General features: G+C 50.8%; 1 protein-coding gene across 1 annotated transcript in view; it reads right to left on the bottom strand.

Moving 5' to 3' along the window:
• CRISPLD2 (cysteine rich secretory protein LCCL domain containing 2) overlaps positions 1–18,687 on the bottom strand; it is a 64,277-nt gene extending 45,590 nt beyond the window's left edge. The window contains exons 1-2 of the mRNA XM_024556236.4: positions 18,549–18,687; positions 102–416 (exon numbers count right to left, since the gene is read on the bottom strand). Of these exons, the coding sequence (XP_024412004.2) occupies positions 102–341 (240 nt within the window). The 5' untranslated portion in view covers positions 342–416; positions 18,549–18,687. The remainder of the gene's footprint in view (positions 1–101; positions 417–18,548) is intronic.
• Positions 18,688–19,141: the final 454 nt, after the last annotated feature.

Raw genomic sequence — 19,141 nt, 5'->3', positions numbered from 1 at the left:
GGCCTCTGCCGCCCAAGCCCCCAAGCCTGCCACACACCCAGTGACTGCAGACGGGACAGACGGAGCGCAGACCTCCAGCCCCGGGGGGTGCCAGCACTCACCATGTACTCCATGTTGGAGGCCGGGGGGTGCACCTGGCCCCGCAGTTTATTGTGCAGCATGAGGATCTCCTCCTGGTCTGCCCCGGGGATGGCCCTGCGGACCCGGGCCTGGGGCTCGTCCTGCTGGTACTTGCTGAGCAGCTTCTCTAAGTGTGTGACGTTGGGCAGGAAAAAGCCTCGGGCTCCACAGACCAGCAGCACCAGCCCCAAGGGGATGAGGGCATTCAGGGCGCGGCTCATGGCTCCTCTCCGGCAGCGAAAACGGGAGTGATGGGCAGCCTGGGCTCCTGGGGCAGAGCTGGGTGCTCGGCAGCTCTGAGAGGAAGCAGAGGGCAGCGGGAGAAAACATCAGCCAGCATTAGACCAGTTCTCGCATTGGCTTCCGCAGTGAATGGAGTGGCAACATTCTCCCTACTTTGCAGATGTGGAAACTGAGGCTCACAGGAGCTCAGTAACCAAAGTCCCACAGACGGGAAGGCAAGCTGCTGGACTCCACAAAGGACATCCTGGCACAGTTCCTCCCGGACCCCAGTTCTCTCATCACCATCTTTTGTCATTTCAGTCAGCAATTCTACTCATTCAGGACTCAGGTGGGCCTGTGGCCTGAGTTAAGTTCTGTCTCCTGCTCCCAAAGGACATTGATACGGCCATTTCATGTCACCAAAGGGTCTGCCCTGAACAAACGTTAGTAGCCAACTTCCTGGTCCCGGTGAAGTGAGACTCAGTTTACCTAACGTGGTGAACAAACATCCCCAGACCCATCGCTGCGCAAGGCTCCTCTTACCACAGCCCTTCCGCTGGCCCCGCCCCACAGCCGTCACACACTCCAGCAAGTCACCAGCCCCAGCCCGGGGCCCAGCTGCATGCTTGGCCGAGCAACAAGGCACCTGTTGATTTGATCCTCAGAGGAAGTGACAGTGGAAAGAGGGAAGACCTCCAAGGGGTGCTGTGTCCCCCAGTTACCCTCAAAACTGCCTGGCAAACCCACTCAACAACCAAGCACGTGGCCTCCCTTCGCCACTCCTGCCTGATGACGAGCCTGTTCCAGACACTGGCAGGTGCTACCCTTTTGGCTACTAAGTTAGGGGTTCGAGTGGGCAATCAGTACCCAACAAACTCATCAGGACGGTTACTTCCTGTTGGATGACAAAGCCAACAGCAGTGAGAGGGGACAGAAGAAGAGGGCAGGCTGGGACTCCCAGACCTCCAAGGCCTCATCTTGGAGCCATACTTATCGAAGTGCGTTCCTGGAAGCCCAGTCCTGATACCTGTTGGGGTCGCATTGGTGGGATTCACCATCTCAGAGATCTGTGGTGCTGACTGCAGGAAAGGGAGCGTTCTCACTTTCATTATCCATCAAGGATCTCCATTGGCCTTCCTTGCCTTTGCTCTACAAGTCCTTTCCCCAGATAATCCTCTTACTAACTTTCTTCCCTGGCACTCACCTGAGGAAGAGCTGCGTTAGTCTTCAAATATGCCTGCTAACTTGAAAATTCCAAGGGCCTGTATTAGGTGAATTTCCATTGTGCCTTTGTTCCTTCTAAAAATCCTTCCTGGGCATCTATGTGGGCCAGTCACACAATTCACATCGTCCCCAATCCCAGGACAGCCCAGGGTCTGCTGTCATCACTCCTGTTTTACAGATGCGACAGCTACAGAGGCCTGGAGTGGTCACAGCACAGGCCCACGGCCCTGTACTGGTAAGCTCAGACGCTGGGACTGGGAGCCAGTGTGACGGGGGTCTCACTTCCACTAAAGGGCCGCCAACTGTGGTCCTCCTCTGGCTGTCACCTGGTCCAGACAGGGCTTGAGTGTGTTCATTTACGTCTCTCACCTCTGCTTTACTCCGAAGGGAGAGTTGCTCAGTCACCCGATGAGCGTTATCGGGCACTGATTTTGTGTTAGACCCTGAGGAGACAGGTGAGGAAAGCCACAGCCCTCACCCAATGGGACAGGGATGACTTAAGACATCACAGGGAGCTGGAGGAGAGGGCTCCCTGGGTGGGAAGGGTGGCAGCTGTGCCTCCATGCTGACCCACTCAGAACCCTGGAAGGCTCGATCCTGGCCTTCACCCACATTAGGGATAACCGGTGCTCACCAGTCAAGCTGGCTGGGACTGAAAGATGGCAGCCAGAGGAGGACATCCTCAGGGGCAAGACACAGAGTGGGGCAGGGAGAGGACGAGCCTGCTGAATGAGCAGAACCGGGAATCCCAGGAGGCAGGGCAGAGCCAAGGAGCTATGGGAAAGAGGCAGTTCCCATCTCCGACCCTGGAAACTCTCCAGGGTCCTGACCGAGCCTGCACTTCAGATAAAAATAACTGCCATCCAGAGGGGCGGCTGGGCTCTCTTTGGCATGGGCCACATGTGGCCTCCCTCCCACGGAGTTCCCTTTGGGGCAGGGCCCCGGGGACTGCGGGGAGGACTTCTGCGTGCCCACTCGCCCCACTGGGAATCAAACCAGTAATGCAGAACCCCTCGGGGTCCTTGATTTCTTTCTCAGGTTAGTCACAGCACCATATATGAGCATTTCCCAGCTGCAGAAGGCCAGGCCTGAAAGCAATGCCAAAACTCACTGACGCAGGATTGAGATTTGAGATGAAGTGAGCGAGGACTGACATCACGAAGCGTCCACTCTGGCATCACGACCACACTCGATTTGCTCTTTACTCTATGCTAATGCAGCTGGAGGGAGGGCACCCGCAAACGGGAAACGTGAACTGCTTGTGAAACTCAGCTGTGGCTCGGCTAGACTAAAACCTGGGTTTGGTTTATACCGCCAGCGGGCACAACTCAAACGGCTATCAGTAGGGACAATCAGTAAGTAAATTGTGGGGTAGTCATGAGGTAGAACGTTATACAGCAGGTAAAAGGGATGAACTAGAGCTATGTGCGTGTCCGCATAAAAATCAAATACCACATTGGGTTAAAAAAGCAAGTTGTAGGACATTATGCTAATTGTACTATTTACATACATTTTAAAACATGTAAATCATATTTCGTATGTTTTTGGATATGCATGTCTATGTATATACAAACATCTATATGTATATGTTATATGCATGTATCGCACACTCACACACATATTCACATGTCTGTATCTTTGTGTCTGCACACATTTGTGTACGTGTGTGTTTGTACGGTAAATCCGGGACTGAATCAGAACAAGTTCATGGTGGTGGTGGACTCCGGGGTGAGGGCAGTGGGGCTGGGAAGGAGGACGTGAGGGACTTCACCTTCATCTTTAATATGTGATTCCTACTTTAAACTCTCAGACAAATATGGAAGTGTCAACGTCTGTTCACTTTAGGTAGGTAGACAGGCTGAGTCGGCAGAAACTGCAAAGCTGCTGCCAAAGAGGGTGTCCTCCAAGTCTGGGCCTAGGTGGTGAACGCACCCTGTCCTTTGCACTTGTCCACTTTAAAACAAAGCAAAATGCCAACGCATGAAAGGGCAATGAAACATCTGCGGGTCCCAAGGGCATCCTTCTGGCATGTTCCCCTGAACAAGTGTCACCTTATTCCAAAGTGAAGCCACCGTCACACTGAATATTAAAGGGGCCCCACACTCCAGGGCCAGTAGACTGGTCCTTCCCTGGAAGGTTCCAAAGAGAACTGATGAAGCCTTAGTGGGAGTTTTAGATTTGGGAGAACCATGGGGTTTCCCGGAACTTCCCATTGGAAGAAAACACTGTGGAAGGAGAGAAGAGAGTTTCTTCAAGGCCTTCTCCGCTCTGTGCCAATCACTTGCCTGGGAAACACAGGGTTGCCCTGGGTCACCCCGTTTGCGGCACCATGCTGGGCAGCATGTCCAGTATTCTGTTGGGTCTGAAAGTGGGTTGGCCTGACTGGAGCTTAGGGTACCTGGGGGTCCATGCTTGTGAGGGGCAAGGCCCAGGTCTTGATGCTCCTGCTAAGTCTAGGCAGCAGAACACTGAAGATTTAAGCAGAATTGTAGCAATAAAGGGCTTCCATCTCACTCATGTCTATATTCCCAGAGCCCAGCATGGTGCTGGCACAGGGGAACCAGCCCAGAGCTCTGGGCTGGGTGTGTGTGTCTCTCCTAAATTCTTATGTGGAAGCCCTAACCCTTAGCATCTCAGAATGTGACTGTATTTGGAGATCAGGCCTTTAAGGATGTGATTGAGTTAAATGAGGTCACAGGGGTGGGCCCTAATCCAATGCAACTGCTGTCCTAATAAGAAGAGGAGATTAGGACACAGACACACACAGAGGGAACACCATGTGAGGACACGGGAAGACAGCTACCTACCAGCCAAAGAGGGAGGCCTTAGAAGGAACCAGCCCTGCTGACACCATGAGCTCAGACTTCAGCCTGCAGAGCTGTGAGGCAAAACTGTTTGTTCTTTAAGCCACCCGGTCTGCGGTCCATGTTATGGCAGCCCTACCAAACTGGTATGTGCATCAGATAAGTGGGTGAACAGGGTTATGTTCCAAATATCCCATTGGGCACTATATGGAAGGAGGCAAGGTAGAAACAGAGAGGCAAATTAGGAGGTAGGAGGCCGAGGCAAGGCTCCGGCTGGGACCTGGCCGCGACAGTCGGCACTCTGTCAAAGCAACAAGCCCACTGGCCGGGGCCACTTCACGGGCAATGCCAGCACCCTTGCCTGCTCCGACCATTAAGCCTCTGCTGCCCAAATGGCTCATTCAGAGATTAAGGCCAAAGTACTTCAATCCCTTTTCCATTTACAATAAAAAACAAAAACTTCTTACAAATGAGGCATACACACTGTCCAAGGCTGCCTGAAGCTTTCCAATGACAAGTACATGCTCCCCCCAGGGAGGCTGGCGGGGGCTTACACAGTGAGAGACCTACTGTGTGCCAGTCGCTGCATTACTCAGTTCACGTCCCAGTAACCCAGAGGTTTGGGTTCCACTCTCCCATTTTACAGGGGAGGAGACTGAGGCCTCTGTTGTTTAAGAAACCCGCTCAAGATTCCACCCAGGGTTGGAACATAGCTTCATCTGACCTCCCAGCCCTTTTTCACTGCCACCCCATGGATTTCCTGTCCCACCCATGCAGGGGAGGGCCACCAACAACCCCATCTCCCTCTGCAATCCTCTTTGCCCTCCTCTGCCCCCTGGTAAGACTGCTGGGCTCGGTGGAGCTGAGATACTGGCCCCCTGGGGTCAGATGGTGGCTCTGTGGATAAAAAGGCACCAATGTGTCACCCCTAGGGGACCAAAACCTTTACATCATGGTGACATTTCACCAAAACATGCCCCTGTTATTGGGCTTGACACCCCTCCAATCTCCATCTGCTGATGTGCCTTTGACTCAAATGTGACCCGCTGACCTCTGATTCCCTGGCGTCAATGGGTGCTCTCTGCAGAGCTCTCTCCAGATGCTGGGGTTCCAGCTGTTCTCCCAATGTCCTTGAGGAGCTCACACATCACACCCAGACAGTGAGGCCCACATTCTTTGGCTCTGTACTCCTGCTCCCCAATTCTCCTAGGGTTGCCAAAGTGGCTTAAGAGGTAGGCACCCCCAAAGGCATTTTCTAGAGGAGCCCTCTTCAGCTCTGTCACCCCTGGCCTCTTACCAACAGCTTGAAACATCTGCTGTAGATGGCTCTACAATATGGCAGAAATGTTCTCTGAAACATGTTTTTTTTTGCCAAAGTTGCAAAACCAAGCCTAACAGGTCTGCGGGTGTGACTAAGCACACCACAGGTATGGTAAAGCCAGCGAGGTTTCATGGGGACACACCAGACTCCAGGCCACTGGAGAGGTGGGGAGGGACCTACAAGGCTTTCAAACCCCAGGGGCAACATAGAGATCCAAGCCTGGTGACTGAAAGTCACAGGAGTTAAATTACTGGAATTAGCATGGCCGGAAGCTTCCATGGGCTTTGATCTCTGCCAGGGAGGTGGTTGCTTTCAACCCCATTTTACAGAAAATAAAACTCAGTCCAGGAGACCTGCCTGGTATTTGTAAGGTTGTGCAGCTAATGGAACCAAGTCTTTCTGAAAGCTTGGGGAACTTTCAACCTGCTACACACCCCCCTCCCCTGGCCAAGGCTCTGTGGGTCCATAGGGGGTCAGCAGATCTTCATGTTCCCAATCTAGCAAGGGGTCTCCTTGATGGTCACCTCCTGGGAGATGCTGCCACCAAACTCAGCCCTCAGGAGCGAGTGAGAGAAAGGGCACATGGTTTGCTTAAGTTCGATGCGTCATCTCGCCCGGCTGCCTTTGCCTGTGTTTAGGAAAGTCTGCCAGAAAGATGAATCTTAGGACTGAGTCTGTCAGCCATTGGCTCTGAGGCTGTGCCAAACTCCCTGCTTTTGCACATGCTGTTCCCACAGCTCATCCTATGAACCTGACCTCCCCTCCCCACGCCCCCGCTGGCCCAGGCTAGGCAGATTAATTCCTGCTTCTCACTTACGACTCAATTCTGGGATCACTGCTTATTCACGCCTGCAGACCTGTTGGGCTCATTCACAGTTGAATCACCCATGTCTGCCAAGTTGGTATTCAATAAATATTCATAGAATGGATGTGTGGCTTTCCTCCTCCTCCCCAGATCAGAAGAGCTGTATAAAAAATACACATGATGTTGGCTTCTTCATTATGGCTTGAAGCTTGCTTGGGCTCTCAGGGAATAGAAATCTGGGTTCAATTTGTGACACTGCCCCTCACTAGGTACATGTAGCTAGTGAGGGGCAGTGTCCTTGGACATGGCAAGTAGTTCTCTGGGCTCCAGTATAAGTATCTATAAGGTAGCAGGGAATTATAGGACTTGTCAGACATTGGCAAACAAGACCAGCAGGTCTACAGGCATGTTAAGCTCCAAAAGGCATCAGGGAGGTACTGACTCTTCAGCTGAATCTTCACCAATGAGCTTGGATTAATCTACCCAGGCTGGGCCAGGGGAGGGGCAGGTTGGGGTCTAGGGATGAGCTATGGAGTGAGGAATGAAGGAGGGAATAAACATGACCGTGTTAGCTATGTGGTGTATAACTAAACAGTGCTAGCTATTATAACAATGCAGCCGCTGCTAAATGCCCCACAGATACTTCGTTAGAAGGGACTCTTAGAAGGCTGGTGTTAATAATGGGGAATGCAGTAATGAAGATTCTTCTCTCTTCACCACATTATTTCAAAGCCTCATCTCTGCCATGAGATGAGATCTAACTTTTAAAAATCCTAATAAATGTCTAATGTTTAAAGAGGAGAGAGAAAAACCCTCTCCTAAATTTAAAATATACATTAGGGACTTCTGGTCAAGATGGAGGCATAGGTAAACACAGCTGGCCTCCTTGCCCAACCACAGCAAAACTTACAACTAAACTACAAAACAACCATCATCCAGAATTGTCATAAAATTGAGCTATATGGAAGTCTGACAACCAAGGCATTAAAGAAGTACAGATGGGTAGTAGGGGCAGAGACATGGAGATGCGGAATGGGTGGCCCCACACCCACGTGTGGTGGATAAAAATTGGGAGGGATACCTTGGGAGCAAAGGATCCCAGCCCCACACCAGATCACTCAGTCTAGGGTCCCAGAACCAGGAAGATAAGTTCCCATAACTTCTGGCTGTAAAAATCAGTGGGGGGTGGAGCAATGGAAGAAACAGTGGGGTTCTCAGGCATCTCCTCTTAAAGGGCCCACAATAGATTTAGTACTTACACAGACTCACTCCCTCTGGGCTCCAGGACTGAGGTAGCAACTGAAAGGGCACCAGTGGCATATGGGGAGAACTGAAGTGTCTGGCATCAGGGCGAGTGCCAGGGAATAGCCTCCTCCTGGACAAAACTCCAGAGGCCAGGCCACGGCCATTGTCCCCTTTCTGAGCTCTCCCCCCCACAGAGCCACAGAGCTGGAATACCACATAAGAAACTTCATAAACCTGGTTCATACAGGTTGCCCCACCCTGGTGATTACCTAAGGCCCTACCCCACCCAACTTACTGGTGCACTTTTCTACAGTAGGGCATGCTACTAAGACAGGGCATCAAAGCAGCTCTACCTAATACATAGAAACAAACACAGGGAGGCTGCCAAAATGAGGAAGACAAAGAAACATGGCCCAAGTAAAAGAACAGAACTCCAGAAAAAGAAATAAACAAAATGGAGATAAGCAATCCATAAGATACTTACAGATCTATAAGAGTTCAAAAGACAGGTTATTAGGAAGCCCAAGGAAATCATTGGGTACTTCAATAGCATAAAAAAGATCCAGGTAGAAATGAAGGTTACATTAAGAGAAATAAAGAAAAATTTACAGGGAATCAATAGTGGAGTGGACGAAGCCAAGAATCAAATCAATGATTTGGAACATAAGGAAGAGAAAACATTTGATCAGAACAGCAAGAAGAAAAAACAAGGATAGGGTAAGGAGCTTCTGAGACAACTTCAAGCACACCAACATTCAAATCATAGGGGTGCTGGAAGGAGAAGAGAAAGAACAAGAAATTGAAAACTTATCTGAAAAAATAATGAAAGAAAATTTCCCTAATTTGGTGAAGGAAATAGACATAAAAGTCCAGGAAGCACAGAGAATCCCAAACAAGACAGACACAAAGAGGACCACATCACGACACATCACAATTCAAATGCCAAAGGTTAAAGATAAAGAGAGAATCTTAAAAGCAGCAAGAGAAAAAGAGAGTTACCTATAAAGGAGTTCCAATAAGATTGTCAGCTAATTTCTCAAAAGAAACTTTTCAGGCAAGAAGGAACTGGCAAGAAGTATTCAAAGTGATGAAAAGCAAGGACCTACAACCAAGATTACTCTATCCATCAAAGCTATCATTTAGAATCAAAGGGCAGATATAGTGTTTCCCAGACAAGGTCAAGCTAAAGGAGTTCATCATCACCAAATGCTTATTATATGAAATGTTAAAGGGACTTATTTAAGAAAAAGAAGATCAAAACTATGAACATTAAAATGCCAATAATTCACAACTATCAACAATTGAATTGAAAAAAACTAAGCAAACAAGCAGAATAGAAACAGAATCATAGATATGGAGATCATTTGGAGGCTTATCAGTTGGGAGGGAGAAGGAGAAGGGAGAAAGGTGCAGGGGTTAAGAAGTACAAATTGGTAGGTACAGAATAGACGGGGATCTTGAGAACAGTACAAGAAATGGAGAAGCCAAAGTACTTGTATGTATGACCCATGGACATGAACTAAGGGGGGAGATTTCCAGAGGGAATGGGGGGTACCAGGTGGAGGGGGGCACAGGGGGATAAATGAGGCCAACTGTAATAGCATAATCAATAAAATGTATTAAACAATAAAATAAATCACACTTTATTCAGCACATGGCTTGAACTGTGGCTACTTTCTCCCACCTATGGGGAAGAAGGTGCCAAGACGTCATAAATCAGATCTAGAGCACTAATGCCGACCAACAGGCCCGGAGCCATCTGCACAGATGTACGTGGGAGTTCACACTGACGACAATGACCCAGCTCAGATGCCATGGCTGCCATGGCACACTATCTCCTTCCAGGGCTCCATCTTAGCCAAGCGGACTGGCCCCTGGGTGTCCTAGAGCTCACCAGCCTGCATTGCATCTGTGCGCACCTCTGCCTTGCCAGCTAGACTATGTGCTTCTGGAGGGCTGGAATCAGCGGTGTGCTGGTAAATGTTCAATAACCAACACTCAAAAAAACAAATTTTAAGCCCACCCTTATTTGTAGTGTTTGCCAATTGCCCTGGTATAAATACTCCCACCGTGGCCAATTTCGAGCACAGAACATGAGGTCCTGAACTTGGAGTTTCTGGAAAGACTTGTGTTAGCCTACCCATAAGCTCGAGAGCAGAAATAACAGTAAAGTGCAGTAAAAAATTAGGGCATGATGAGTCTTGAATGGTTATTACCTTTGTTTTAAATATGACTTATTTAACTGTAAACTTACATAATTTAATGTTTAAGGATGGTTGTATCTGACTGGCTCACATCCTTTCTGAAACTTGAGCTAGGGAGCCGGCCCCAGCACACCACTGGCTGCCACTGAGCTTGTTCAACTTCAAACCCCAGTGGGGATTCAACGTTCAATGAACAGTCATCACCAATAACCCAGCCAAAGAGTGATGAGTGTGGACGAAACAGCTGGCCTCGACTCCCAGAGTTGCATACTCATCCTCTCTACAGACTAATGGGGCCACTGTGATTATGAGCCCTATTGTACAGATGAGGAGACTGAGGCTTAAAATGGAGAAGCAACTTGCTCACGGTCACACAGAAGGCCTGTGGATGGTGCTAATGCATCTGCCACACTCCATCTGCTTAGCAGTCCTGGCTGGTCTGGGCAGCGGTTCCCCAATACGTCAGGGCTATTCTGACCTCCAGCTCCATGTCAGCCCGACTCACTCAGTAAGTTGCCCCACCCACGGGGCAGCAGCTAAGACCAGGGTGCCGTGGGCTCTGCTCTTCCTCAGAAGCACAAAGGAGAACTCGACACATGAGTGAGGCCAAGCACAGATCAGAGGCGTACCCACAAACCACCCACAAATTCCAGGAATGGAGTGGTGGATGGGAGGAGGGAAGAGGACTCCCCAGCAGGCACATCTTGGGCAGATCCCAGGACTGGGCAGAACCGCTCCGGAAGAGTGTCTGGGTCAGTACCAGACACCCAGGGGTGGGGGTGGTAGGAGTTTGTGTCAGTTTTCCTTCAAACCTTCCCCACAGGATTAGGGCTGGACAGGGAGGAAACAGGCACCTTGGATTCCCCACAACCAAGGCCGGCTGGCCAGCAGTCCACTTGGCTCACGAGAAACGCCCACCCCAAGCACTTTCTTTCCTCCTGTGCCCTTGGCAGAAGGTATGCCCTTATGGGATATATACTGAACAAGTATAACACAAACTCATCCTACTTTTTAAATACTATACTGAGAATATACAAAATTCTGAACAAAAAAAATAGTAAACAACTCATTCAACAGACATGTAATCTCCTTTGTGCAAAAAAAAAAAGAACTAAAAAGCAGGTACGTTCAATGCAAGCCAAGAAAATGTATCAAAGAAGCCACTCTCAAGGGACTGGATAATAAATTAATATGGGCTTAGAATTCTCAGCACAGCCATGGCCAGTGTGGCTCCATTGGTTGGAGCATCGTCTTGTACACCAAAAGATTGCAGGTTCAGTCCCTGGTCAGGGCATGTACCTAGGTTGTGGGTTTGACCCCAATCAGGGTGCATATGGGAGGCAACCAACTGATGTTTCTCACATTGATGTTTTTCTCTTTCTCTCTTCTCCTTCCTCTCTCTCTAAAATCAATAAATATATCCTCAGGTAAGGAGTTTAAAATTTTTTTTGAAAAAAATACCCTGCACATAACTCCTAGGGTCCTTTTCTTTTTTCTTACAAAGGTATGAATGTTTCCTTGGGCACGATGCTCTCAGCAAAGCTTTAGGTGAACAGCAGGAAACAGCCATCTCCGAAGGACAAGACATCAAGGACTGCCAGAAGGCGTGTGGAAAAGCACACCTTCCACGTGGGCATTGGTCAGACCCAGGTTCGAATCCTGACTCCACCATGTAGAGCTACACAGAAAGACCCTTTACCTCTCAGGGTCTCCAATTCCTAATGGGCACATTGAAGCCCTGAATTTCCCCCAGGGCTGAAGGAGAGAAGGTGTGAAGATTACAAAGTTAAGTGGTTTTAAAAAGCCCAGCAGCAGAGTCCTAGGACCTAGTGGTGTTTAATGGCTGTTTCTTTCCCTTGTCCCCCTGCGTGAATTCAGGCATCGCAAATTACCTCTGCTCCAGGCTTCAGGGCTGGCAGCACCTGGACCAGCCTCCTGCCTGAATTGCATGCTTCACTGGTACTGGGTGGTATCTGCCAGGTTGTGTGATGACCCCTGGTTTTGAACCAAGCTCAAAGACACCAGCTCAGAAATTCTCTAGCATCAGGCTGAGCAATCTCTACACTGCTTCGCTGATGAAAATCCCCACTGCAAATCCTCAAGTAGCCACGGAATCCTTGGGATATGCAAGGGAACAAGACAGTCCACTCTTGGGAAGGGGAGGAGACGTAGCAGCAACTGAAGACAAATGACGTGAGGAAAGCACCCCTGGGAATAGGATGGGGAAGTGGAGCAGAGGTCACGGTAGGGACCACTCTGGCCAGGATGGACAGTGGCATCCCTCCGAGATCTCAAGGAAAGGAAAGGCAGCAGGAACAGTAAGGACAAAGGTTTAGAGGGGGTCACTGTCTTAGCATGACCCAGGACAGGGGCAAAGCCAGTGGAAAGAGGGAGAAATAGGGTCACAGAGGCAGGGAGGGCAAGGTGCTCAGGGGCCTTGGAGGCCACACCAAGGAGTCATGATTTTACTCTGAAAGCAAAAACAAGCATGCGAGTGGGAAAAGGAAGCTGATGGTGATAGGGTCTGATTTATGCTTTGAAAGCCTGTCAGCTTGCAATGAGCAGACAAAGCTCACAGACATAATACTGAACTAAAGAAGCCAGACTCCAGTGATTAAACATGCACAGTGCTGTTTATGTAAAGTTCAAAACCAGGAAAAACCAATCTATGCTATTAGAAGTCCTAGGGGGGCGGGGAACGGGACAGGCCCCAGGGGGACTGGCCAGGTCCTGCAGCTGATCCGGGGTCCTAGCACGCATGTGTGCACTTTGAGAAAATGTATCTGCCAGTGCACAAATGAGTGAGCAGTCGCCTGTAGTACGTTCAACTCTAGTAAAACGTTAACAAAAAAAAATAAAAATTTGAAATCTCTCTGGCTCCTGTTTGAAGGGTGGACCAGGAGAAGCCTGAGTGGCTGCAAGGGGAACACCATTATGCAAGAGAAAATCCTCAAGGCCTCTCTCCCCAGGAGTCTCAGAACTAAGACAAGGCTGGAGCCTGGTCTGGGACAGCGCTTCAAAGTGCACTTTCCAGCCGGAGCCCAGATAAAGCCCCGCGGCTGGCTGGGGCCTCCCACTTGGACCAGACACTGACTCTCCCAGACAGGGCCCAGTTCATCCCACGTCTGAGAGGGCACTTTGTCCAACGATGCCAAGGCTGAAAATATCTCCGGTCCCAGGGAAGCCCAGGTCTTGAAGGTTTCTGGGAATAAAACAGTGTTTTCAGCAGCCGGGTGCTTCTTCCCCGAGAAAACAGACTGGCTGTGTTGGGAGCCAGTGTGGGGCAGGAGGGAGAGAGGGGTTGGTAGCAGATAATACATACACACGCAGATGCATTTTAAATGTTATCCCGGAAATGACTCATGGTTTCTGAGGGGACATTTCAGGGTCACAAACACATGTCCCTCGCCACCTCTTGGCCATACGGGGACACTAAACGCGCTCTGAAGGAAGGTGCTGGATACTTGCTCGGGCCAGAGCGAGAGTGCCAATGAGGTGAGCATTCTCCCAGAAGACAGACTCACGGACACACCAACAACTGGCTCTCAGTCGGCTTCCGACCCTGGCGGTCATTTTAGTTCCTGAGCCACTCACTCCACTCTTGCCATGGGACTCTCTCTGGTCACACCAGGTCCTATAAGCAGAACCTCCCACACAGCTTCCCATCTACCCTCACTCACCAGTGCCCCCACCCCGTCTGCGTCAGGCCCCGGGGCGAGTCTTCATTGGCTTTCTAGGGCAGTAGGCCTCACATTTGAGTGTGCGCCAGGAAGTGCTGGAAGCCTCATTAAGACAGATTGCTGGCCCCACTCCCATAGCTTCTGATGCAGGAATTCGGGGGAGGGGCCTGAGAATCTGCATTTCGAATGCGTTCCCAGGGGCTGTTCTGCATCCCCCCCAAGTTTCAGTGAAACCCTACTTTGAGAACCGTTGCTCCAGACAGTAACAGCTGCCTAAATCTCATTCCCCACCTCAACCCAGCATTTCCCAATCTTCAATCCTTGGCACACCCCCTTCCCTCACCAGCTTCATCATCTAGGTGGACTAGCACATATTTTGTATTTCTGTTCAAGGTGGCCCAGCCTGAGGGCTCAGGAAATTTTACTTTTAAGAGGTAACTTTCCATCACCACCATTTGCGGAGAACTTGATCACTTGCACCTTGAATAGGAGCCCGAATAGAATTAAACACAATGAAAACAGAACCAAACGAGGACCTCCCAGTTGGGCCCTGGAACTGGCCAGAGGCTTTGTTGCAGAAAGTGCTCTCTTTGTTTTAGGGGAGGTGGGGTGGAGTGCAGGAGCCACATTAGAGACTGACTACCACCTGAAATGCTGGCCCCGACATTGGCAGAGGGAGGAAGGAACAGCCCCTGGACTGGCGAGCTTTGCTGCTGGGTCTGCGCTAACAGTCACCTACGAGTCCAGCAGGGATGGACTCCCCACAATTTGGGGAACACCGCTCATTCCACGAGATCTGTTCTCAAGTGAAAACACCACCCTGTTACACCCCTATTCCCCGCAGCCCGTAGCAGGGAATCCCAACTCAGCAGCACTCAGCACGCCCGCACAGCAGACCCTTGCTGTTCCTGGATCTGACCCTTGAGCTCCAGCCACACGGAACTTTGGTGCCTTTCTCCAAGAGTGCCAGGCCCCTTCCTGCCTCCGGGCCTTTGCACACACACAGAGTGCCTCCACTTGGTGCACCCTTGCTGACACCCCACCCACGATCACCTTCCCTGCCAGAAAATGCTGCCTCTTTGCTCTAGAAGTATTTTCAAGTTCCTCTCAAGTCAGTCTCAGCAGATGTCAGCTGGATGCAGGTAGCCACTCCTGGAGAGTTCCAGGTGGGCTTCGACCAATCCAAAAGAACTTGGGGCCAGGGTCAATTCCAGGACCACTTGACTGCAAGTGAAACAGAAGCTCAATTCTTTTCCCTGCTGAGGCAGTGTCATTCTGCACTCATAATGGGGCACGTTCCAGAAATTCAGATCGAAAATGTAGGATTTCATAATTTATAATATTTTTGAAATGATGGTCCAGAAGTTGCATAATCCTCTCCTTTTCCTCCTGAATCTGTGGCTTCTGTCTAAGCTGACACAGCACTTGAGACAACGGAGAAGATAAATCTCCTTCGGGCTCAACCACGAGAAACTGTCTGTCCTCACAGCCTTGAAAGGGGGCATCTGCCTGCGAGTGCCCAGAGCCGCACAGACTGCGGCACAAAGCACAGCCCCTCCAGGGCAACGGCTCAGACAGGATTCTCTGCCCGTTGCCGCTGTGCCCCTGGGGGGAATGCCAACACCTCCCCCAGAACACCCAGTTGCCAGATTTCCCTGCACCCACAGCAGAGGGCCTCAGTGGATTCTGAAATGAGATGCCCTGACTTGCTGCTTCTTTAAGAAGGGAGTCAAGAAGAGAGCACAGTTCCTCAATAGGTTAATGTGACCTGGTAATTCCACTCCTGGTATAGACCCAAAGCAATTGAAACTAGATGTTTAAAGAAAAATGTGCACACAAATGTTAAAGGCAGAATGAGGAAATACCCAAACTTTCATCGATGGAAGAATGGATAAGCGAAACGTGGTCCGTCCATATAACGGAACATTACTGAAGCATCAAAAGGACTAGAGCTCTAACACACGGATGAACCTTGAAAACATCAGACCAAATGAAAGAAGCCAGACACAAAGGCCACATATGTGTGACTCCACTTATATGCAATGTCAACAAGAGTGAATCCAGAGAGACAGAAGGTGGCTTAGTCACTGCCTGAGGCTGGGGCGGAGACAAAGGGGAGTGACTCCTTGTAATGGAGGTGGAGACTCCTTTTGGGCCGATGGAAACGTTCTGGACTCAGGTAGTGGTGGTGGCTGTGCAGCACTGTGAATGCAGTACAGGTCACTGAACTGTACGCTTTAACATGGTTAACTTTGTGTCTATGCATATTTTACCACATAAAACCTTTTTTTTCCAAGGAAAAAAAGGGGGACGTGGCTGGCCCTGCCAACCAGCCAACCCTCCATGCCCCAGAACAAAGCATGCTCCATTTGGGACTTTCCAAGGGGCTCCGGACCCCGCCCCCCACGAAGGCCTGAGGGTCTGTTCAGCTCCATGAACTGAAGATGGAACAAAACGATGCCTGTGTTGTAGTTTCCTTTCTTGACAAGCCATCAGCCCCTTTGACTGATGCTGGGTTTGCACATCTGGGACTGATCAAAAACCAGTGAGTTTGCAAAAGAAAAAAGAAAAAAAAGCCTCGTAGGTCGGGAGCAAGCAGACACAGAGGCACCTCCCATACATAGTAAATTACACTGGTGACAGAGAGAAGAAATGTTCCAGCTCCCACAAGGCCGAAGAGGTCAGTGTTGGGGGTCCTGCCTCTAAAAGCCAGTTTTCAAACACAACTGACTAAAGGCAACTGACTGAAGGCCAGACAGCCAATGTGGGGTCTTTGAGGGAGACGAAATGTGGGGTCTCTTCTGCAGAGGCTCCATTCCGGCCCCCAGCCAGCCAGCTTTCTTGCCAGTCGGGGAGCAGGACCCCGGGAGCCAGCATGGATCTGGGTCCTGGGGTGGGGCTCTCTGCCTTGATACCAGTACCTGTTGGCAGAGTGGAGCCCAAGCCCCTGTGTCAGTGCATCCCTTTTGCAGGTCCACCCCTAATCTGGGCCAGGGACCTAGATCCCATGGGGTGTGGGAAGCCTTGACTAGCAGCCAGCTCTGCTGTGACAGTTAAGTGGCTCGCGGTTGCATGAGTACTTTCTTCCAGGATCTGGGACAGGACCCAGCCAGGAGGGCAGCTCTCCCATGCCCTGGCTGTGTCATGCTGGGTACATGCTTTCATCACTCCAAGCCTCAAATTCCCTCCTTGTAGAAAGAAGGACGGGCCAGTGCCCATCCCATAAAAATGTCAGTGAGGTCATCCATGTAAACCCCTGGGCATGGCTGGCCCATGGTAAGTGCCAGGTAAATGTCAGGCTGGTATGATTATAAATGTTATCATTACTACCCCAACTCCTATATCTTGAGAGACTCTGTAAAAATGAAACAGACCCTCTTTATTCTACCAGGACACATGGTTGGGAACTTGGGGCTTGGGATCAATTCTGCTGACAGCAGGTTTTATCTGGAGCCCCTCTCAGACAAAATAACACCTCAGACACCTTGTGTGAAGGTCAGGTCCAGAGGTGGAGTTAGTGGCTGGGCAGAGAACTGTCTAAAGGGCTTAGGAGTTAAATGTAGGGTTTGCAGCCAGAGTTGGGGTGACAGCATGGCACACCAGCTAGGGGACCTTGACATGCACTTCGCCTCTTTGAAATGGGGATCAGGAGGCCTGCTGCCCGGATGTGTTTTAGGGATAATAACACAGGCGCAGTGCATGGCACAGGGCCTCATACCTGCCACACCCACTGGACAGCCCCCACAACTCCTGCTGCTCCCCCATGTGGATACAGCCAGATCAGAAGCAGAAGAGCAGGTGCACAGAACACAAAGAACCCTTGGAAGGTCCCTTCTCAGTCTATTTGGGGAAGGGGACCCGCCCTTCGTCTTTTTCCACAGGACCCTAGTCTTTCACCTGTCGGTCTCTAGACCCCAGGTGCCCTGGCCCAGCTGGGAACAGTAGCTCCCCTATTCTGCCAGAATAAGGGGCCCAAATGTTTGAGGTGAAAACTCACAAACCTACTCTAGGTTGCAAGGCAAGCTGGGCATTTGCACAGGCCCCCATCTGCTTCTCTTGAGCAGCAACTCACCTTTTGATTAGAAGATGCCCAATTCAAGTTAGACTTCAATCAGCAAGCATCAGCTAAGCCTTTTCCAGCCTGTCCACCATCCTAGCACTTGGCAAAGGAGGTTCTGGGTCTGTGTCACATGAAGGCAGCCCATCTCCCCAGGACTGCAGGACCAAGTCCTCAGCTCCCAGCACAATACTTTCCACACAAGTTTATGCAAATGTCCACTCTGGTTAAAGATACCCAGGAACATGTTCCCGAACCTGCAAGAACTCTGGTGGCCAGGCCTGGACACATCCACGGCCATCTGGAGCTTTAGAGACAGACAGAGCTGGGTTTCAGCCACAGCTCTGCCTGGACAACTCACTTCACCTCTCTAATCCCCAGTGTCTTCATCCGAAATATGGGAAGAGGAGGGCTACCTGGCAGGTTTGTTGCAAATGAACCGGCCATCCACATGTGGGTAGACACATTCAAACTCATGCCACATCCACACCATCAGCTTTCCATTGATTGATGCCCACTGTGTACACAGAAGCACAACAGATGCTAGCGAACTGCACAGGAAGGCAAGAGTATACAGCCTTCAGGAGCACGGCTCTGCAGTCAGACTGGCTTTGAGTCCCGGCTCCCTCCCTTCCTGGCTGTGGTCTTGAGCAACTGAGTTGCCCTGGAAGAGCCTCGGTTTCTCCCGCTGTGAACCGGCTGGCTGGCGGCTGAGCCCAGTTCTGAGATGCGAGCGGGCGCTCAGTTTAGTGCTTGCACGTAGTAAGCCCTAAGAACTGGCATCTGCCCTGGTTACTTCAACTTTTCGGAGATTACGGGAATGGATCAAAGCTCGGAGAGAGTAAAGGAATCGAAGTCACACTTACAGGGCTCCAATCACCAGCTCGCTGGAGTCTCCCGCGTTGTGCAGTGGAGGTGGCGGCGGCGGTGGCAGCGGCAGCACTGGCTCAGCGGGACAGGACGGTCGCAGGATACTGGACAACGGGACCGCCGAAGGAAGCAGTGGATCCGGGGGCTCAATGCGCCTCTTCTTGTATGCTGTCCCTTAGCCCAGAGGCCACGCCCCCCTGGGGGCCGGCGGAGCTGATAGGACCTCGCAGTCGCGGCCCTCGTTCCGCCCCGCCCCCCAGGACCCGCCCTTCCCTGGCTCGCCCCGCCCCGCCCCGCCCTGCCCAGTGAGACCCTTGAGCGTCCAGGACCACCCGCACCCTACTGGGAGGACACACTCAGTTTCCTCATCGTGACCACAACAGTATCAGTTCCACTGAGCGCTTACTAGTTGCCTGGCACGGTGCCAAGTACTTTCCACCAGGGGTTTGCAAATTTACCAAATCCCGTTTCTGCAGCTCAACTGGAAAATGGGAATGAGGAGGTGTCCTCCCAGGATTGTAAGAAATAAAATTGGGAAGGGCGTGGGCACGTCAACTGTGGCGCAAAATACGCACTTGCTAAATTTATT

The sequence above is a fragment of the Desmodus rotundus genome, chromosome 12, assembly GCF_022682495.2.
Source record: "Desmodus rotundus isolate HL8 chromosome 12, HLdesRot8A.1, whole genome shotgun sequence".
In the NCBI taxonomy this organism is placed as follows: Eukaryota; Metazoa; Chordata; class Mammalia; order Chiroptera; family Phyllostomidae; genus Desmodus; species Desmodus rotundus.
Note: the sequence above shows the minus strand (reverse complement) of the source record. Positions and strands in the feature narration are given on the sequence as shown.